The sequence below is a fragment of the Oryx dammah genome, unplaced genomic scaffold (assembly GCF_014754425.2).
Source record: "Oryx dammah isolate SB20612 unplaced genomic scaffold, SCBI_Odam_1.1 HiC_scaffold_2, whole genome shotgun sequence".
Taxonomy (NCBI): domain Eukaryota; kingdom Metazoa; phylum Chordata; class Mammalia; order Artiodactyla; family Bovidae; genus Oryx; species Oryx dammah.
In genome coordinates, this window is record NW_024070186.1 from 171,632,373 (window position 1) to 171,638,372 (window position 6,000).

The 6,000-nt window shown below is 51.9% G+C and overlaps 2 protein-coding genes across 2 annotated transcripts in view; both read right to left on the reverse strand.

Annotated features, from left to right (window-relative positions):
- The window catches only part of LOC120882493 (multidrug resistance-associated protein 6-like), a 64,723-nt gene extending 61,894 nt beyond the window's left edge, over positions 1-2,829 (reverse strand). The window contains exons 1-3 of the mRNA XM_040266508.1: positions 2,809-2,829; positions 2,358-2,483; positions 2,078-2,206 (exon numbers count right to left, since the gene is read on the reverse strand). Of these exons, the coding sequence (XP_040122442.1) occupies positions 2,078-2,206; positions 2,358-2,483; positions 2,809-2,829 (276 nt within the window). The remainder of the gene's footprint in view (positions 1-2,077; positions 2,207-2,357; positions 2,484-2,808) is intronic.
- Positions 2,830-3,214: 385 nt separating this feature from the next.
- Positions 3,215-5,294, reverse strand: LOC120882504 (multidrug resistance-associated protein 6-like). Its single transcript, XM_040266511.1, has 3 exons — positions 5,259-5,294; positions 3,872-4,083; positions 3,215-3,245 (listed from the first exon to the last, which is right to left on the reverse strand). The coding sequence occupies exons 1-3, from the start codon at positions 5,292-5,294 to the stop codon at positions 3,215-3,217; spliced, it is 279 nt and encodes a 92-aa protein (XP_040122445.1).
- Between the last annotated feature and the right edge of the window lie 706 nt (positions 5,295-6,000).

Genomic DNA, 6,000 nt, shown 5'->3' on the forward strand with positions numbered 1-6,000 from the left:
TTTTTAAACAAGAGCCCAAGTTTCAGATCACAATTTCTCTATTGGATTTTTTCCTTCCCTGTTTTTGGTTTCGTTTTGGGGGACAGATAGTAGACAATTTGATAGTGCAGCTACATTACTCCCCATAGTGTCATTTTTACTATCGTTTCTGTCAGAAAGGTTGTCCTGAATTTGGGTGAGATGGACTTTGGCTCTGCAGTCCCGGGTGACCTAGAGGAAGTCGTTCACTTCTCTAAGGCTTAGGGTTCCTCATCTTTAAAATGGGATCATTCAGATCTTCACTGAATTCATGACATTAAGTGCTTGCCACAGGGCCTTGCACATGGAGCTCCAGAGCATATATGGTCCCAGTAGTAGTCTTTCTATGCTGTGTTCCAAACAGCTAGCTGCTAAGTCAACTGTAGAAAGCTACCCTCTGGTAAATCAGTGGAGGGCCTGGGGGCTATTCCCATTAGTTACAAAAGTTGCTTTGTTAAAAATCTGTCCTTCAGGACAGAAAGTGTTTCTCTGCCTTCTTCTTTCAGGAGCCGGAGGGAGTAATCATATGAAATGGTGACCAGCAGACTCTGATCAGTTTCCCGATCAGACGTCTTGGGTGAGCGTACCAGCCATGCAAGCGGTTTTCAACTGGGGGTGACTTTGTCCCCAGGGGACATTTACCATTGTCGGGGGGACGTGTCAGATTACAGTAATGGGGTGGTACTACTGGCATCCAGTGGGTGGAGAGCAGGGGTGCTATTCAACATCCCACAACACATGGGACAGCTCCTCTCCGCCCCCACCCAAGAGAGAAGTAGGTAAAGGGTACTGAGGTTGAAAAATCCTGGTCGAGGTTATAGATTTTTCTCTTTGCAGATCACGCCCCCTAACGTGGAAATACAGGTGAGTGTGCAAAATAAGTGTGTAAATACAGATGCATGAGGGCACGGGTGAAGGTGGAGAATGAGGGGAGACACGCACTTAGGTGGTGTCAGAATGAACACAGCTGTGTGCCAGAGGAGGTCATCCAGAGGACGTGACCCCTGGCTGACCTGGGAGCTGGACCCAGAGGCTCCTCACCCTCACTAGCCACTCCAGTCCTTGAAGTGTGCATTCTGGCCACACTGTTCCTGCACTAGGAACTACTTCAAGGATGCCACCTTGAAAGAGCAATGTGTTGGTGAGATCCACTGGATGGCACATATGACTGAACCCTGTTAAAACCTCTATAAACTGTTAAGTTTCTGGCAGGCAGGTGCAGAGATCAGTGTATTTTGCAGCGGCCAAGACAAGCATCATACGTAAGTTCCCTTGCTTATGAGAATCGTCACCTTCCAACTGCGGTGGCGGCCTGTTTCTTTGGCCTCTCTTGGCCCTCCAGGTCTTGGGTTGGTTTCTCATTTCACCCAGGAACCTCTGAGGTTTTGAACCAACAGTGTGTCGGTGCCCATGCAGTGTGTGTGTGTGTATGAGTGTGGGACATTTGTGCACAAGTCCTGTAGGAGCTTGAAAGCATAGACACAACTGGATGGCGGCAAGTGTGAGTGCAGGCGAGTGTATGTGTGTGTATGTGATGTTTTGGAGTCTGTGGTTGTGTGATACACGAATGAAAAAAAGTGAAGTGAAAAGTGTTAGTTGCTCACTGGTGTCCAGCTCTCTGCAGCTCCATAGACTGTAGCCCGCCAGGCTCCTCTGTCGATGGAATTCTCCAGACAAGAATACTAGAGTGGGTTGCCATTTCCTTCTCCAAGGGACCTTTCCCACCTAGGGATTGAACCTAGGTCTCCTGCATTGCAGGCAGATTCTTGACCGTCTGAGCCACCAGGGAAGCCCGGTGTGTGAATGGGGGCATACAAGTGTGTGCAAGTGAAGTGTGTGACTTGAGTGTGTAAGACAATAAGAATTTCTGTTGATAAAAAGGTATGGGGTGATGAGAACATCTATGTGAAATGCCTGTGTGTGTGCTTGAGTTTCAGTGCTTGCGAAGTGTGTGACCCTACGGAGAGAATAAGCCGTGGTGGAAGCGGGAGGAGGATGGATGGGACCCAAGGCCTGAAACCACCATACTGGTTCCCGGGTGACCCAGGCCTCCACTTACCCCTTGCGAGGCCTGCTGGGTGGCGCTGGCGGCTGGGAAGAGAAAGCAGAGTAGCCAGTACCCGAAGAGCACCCCAGACGCCTGGACGCCCTTCTTTCTCTCGGTATGGATCAGGAACACGGCGAAGCTCTGGACAAGAGGGTTGGGTGGGAGGTGGGCCGGGGGTTGGGGAGGCTGGGGGAGGAGAGGGTCGGGAGAGTGCCCCCTCTGCCCCACCCCTCCACCGGGGCAGGAGAAGCAGCAGCCAGGAGCAAGCCAGCAGGTCTGGGCCGCGACTCACCACTGTGGTGAGCCACACGGTGGGGTGTATGAGGAACTCGAGGGCCTGGGGCATTCCCTGCTGGATTCTCCAAAGAGTCACAGACACGCTGGAGGTGCACAGGATTATGAGGGCGAACCCAAGCACCTGGGGAAACAGGCTGGGATAAGGCTGATGGGAGAAAGAAAGATGGCAACCTTTCTGCCAGTCCCTGCCAACTGGACAGTGGCCCCGGGTAGGGCACTGTAATGTACCAGCGTGACCACTTAACAGGGCCGACGGGAAAGAAAAATGCTGTAAGGGGTGATGCAGCTCAAGCTTGACCTGTAACTGTCACATACGTAATGCACCATACAAATGACGTCGGTGGTTTCCAAAATGCCAGTGGTGCTCCCACAATGCAGAGGAGGCTGCTTCGGGGATGAAGGCACAGCATGAAAAGCTATTTACTCTCCAGGGGAAAGAGTTATACCCTCTTTAAGTCTCTTTCCATCCCTACTGTTAAATCAAGGAGGAACTCTGTTGGGACTGATACGTTTCCAGGCCTTCTTTGACCGAGCTGCCATCAGTCAAATCGGTCTCTCTTTTGGACAAGAGAAATCAAGAAGGGGAGACAGCATGCACACGCAGACCTGGGAGCCTCGGAGAAACCACCGAACATGTCAGTTAGTCTTAAGCAGGAGTCAAAAGTACCATCTGCGGTCTGAGTTTGGCCTCTTGTCTGTTGTATCACCTCGGAACTAAGACTGGGTTTCCCATTGTTTACTCATTGAACGAAACTTTAAAAAGCCTAATATGCCATACGTGAAATTGATATGAAGTGCAAATTTCTGTAACTATAAATAAAGTTTTACTGAAACACAGTGATGTCTACTTGTTCACTGTTTGTCGTCTGTGGCTGCTTTACAGCTGCAAGAGCAGAACTGAGTAGTTGAGACAGAGACCACACATCCTTGGGATCTCAGACAAGTACTGATACTCTCTGGCCCTTTAAGGAAGAGTGTGCTGACCCTGGAGAGGTGGTTGGCAAGAGGTCAAACATTTACAAGGTGGTGTGGGAGTAAATGAACCATGGAGGGCGCGCTTCTAGAGGTTTGGGGAACAGGAGAATGAGCAGAGATGCTCACATTTGGAATGCCAGTGTTTTTCTAACACTGGACTACACACCAATTTTAAGAGTGTTCTTTAGTACTGCCCGGCGGGGGGAAACACAAAAATCAATGCCTAAGTGTTAACATTTAAAAGGTGCATCCTGGTGTGGCTCTAAAATCACCGTGTGTGTCTCAGGAGTGTACACCGCACACTTTGGGGAATGCCAGGCTGTGGTGGCCATAAGCTCGTCTGGGTGTGTGGGGGTGTCTGCGGGTGTGTTTGGGATGTACGGTTTTTATTATCTGAGATGATTGGTTTGAGAGCGTCTATGCCACTGAGTTTCCCTCTGCAGCCTCTGGGTATTGCTCTATTTGATTAACAGGGTCCCACATGTCCACTTTGGGGTCTCTCCCTGATTCTGGCCTGCTCCCCCACCCCCTGACCATTGTAGGCTCCCAGAGGAAGGGGCTACCATCTTGGCCTTGAAGAGGCGGGACATTTGAATGTAGCCCTTGTCATGGCGGTGGATGTAGAGGAGGTGGATGGGGCCAAGGACCCAGAGGTACATGGGGGGCACCCAGACCCCTGCTGTTTTCAGGAAGCACAGGCTCAGCAAGCGGGCAGCGGCAGGCTCGGGCTCCGTCTGGTTCCAGACCTGAGGGAACACCAGGGTGACCCTTATGATGGTACAATGCAGGGGTCCCAAACTCACCACTTGGGGGGCCAGGCAACTCTTTGGCCCCCCAATATTTACACGAAAAATGTGCTAAGCACTTTTTGTTGTTGTTCGGTCACTGAGTCATGTCCAACTCTTTGCAACCCCATGGACTGCAGCATGCCAGGCTTCCCTGTCCTTCACTATCTCCCAGACTTTGCTCAAACTCATGTCCATTGAGTCGGTGATGCCATCCAACCATCTCATCCTCTGTCGTCCCTAGAGTACTTCATAGCTGAGTAACTCCGCTGACCTCACCCAACTGGACGGGGGTGGTGCTGGGATCTGAACCAAGGCAGTTGGGTCCCAGAATCTAGGAGACCTGGGATCCATGATGAGTGCTGGGCACAGACTTAAGACCACTCTGCTGTTGTTGGTTGGTAGCTAACTCATGTCTGACACTTTGTGACCCCATGACTGTAGCCCGCCAGGCTCCTCTGTCCATGGGATTCTCCAGGCAACAATTCTGGAGTGGATAGCCATTCCCTTCGCCAGGGGATCTTCCCAAGCCAGGGATCGAACTCATGTCACCTGCCTTGGCAGGTGGATTCTTGACTACTGAGCCACCAGGCAAGCCCTATAACTACTCTAGGAGGCAGGTATTACTGTTCCCATTTCATAGACCAGGAAACTCAGAAGCTGGGAAGGTAACAGGCTCTTTTAGGCCCACACAAATAGGAAGGGACAAAGCTGACTCCACGCTGGCCTGGCTAACCCCGAAGCTTGTTCTACCAGAGGTCTCCATCTGTACTTCTTACTTCTGGTGGCCTTTCCTAACAGGAGAAGTGTGAATGTGAATTTCAGAAAACAGGGGTGCTTTAATTCTTCCCTTCTACACCACTGCCACCCACCCTCCCACTAGAGTCTTCTGCTGAGGCAGGAACCAGAGACGTGGGGAGTCCCGTAGCTGGGGGTGTCTAGAGGCCCCTTTCACAGGGTTGGTCTCTTTGGGGAACAGCTTGGTTAAGGAGATCGCCCAGCCCTGCTGTTAGTCTGGCAGATCTGTCACCCTCCCGGGGGTCCGCCCCTCCCCTGTATCGCAGCCCGAGAGAGATCTGTCCAAGAGATCTCTCGAGCCAGCCGGAGAAGAAGTGCAGCGGGGTGGGGACACTCACCCCCGGGCCCGCGCAGGGCTCGCCTTGCCCGGCCATCGGGCGTCGTCCGTCTGTTGGTCTGTCTGTCGGACTGTCGGGGTCCGAGGACGGCTTCCTCGGCCGCGTTCCGGCCGGGGGAAGGGGCGGGGATTCGAGTTCTTGGATTGCGAGGCCGGGGGCAAGGTCCGGCCGGGCGACGGGGGTGGGGCGCGGAGGGGTGAAGCGAGGCGAGGTGGCGACGCACTCAGGACGGCCACCCAGGGCAGCGGGGGCGGGGGTCCCGGAGCCCCAGAAAGTGCGGTGATGTCTGCATATAATCCCCTTTCCCCCTGGCGCAAGTGTCATCCCGAACTTCCCGAATACTGTGGGTCAGCAATTCCAGGAATTTATCTAGATAAACGAACCCAACAGGTGTGCACAAGTCCAGCGACCGACGGAATGGGGGATGGGAGGGCCCCGGGTTAAGTTTGGAGCCTCAGCCCCTTCACCTGTGGGACCGACCCTGTCTGCCTCTAGGATAGTGGGAAGATTTTAAAATTACTAATAAAACGTCTAGCAGAGTGTTTGGCACACTAAATGTTCAATCAGGGTTAACTTTCATTAGCATTCGTAGTATTATTTCATCCCTAGGTTACTGAGCAGTGGTTCAAAGTGCCATTGAAGAAATAGGTTTAATATGTTAAAATGGTTACTGAATGCTAAGCGAGAAAAAAAAAAAAGATTATAATACAAAATAGTTTACGATATATGTGCAAAGAAAAAA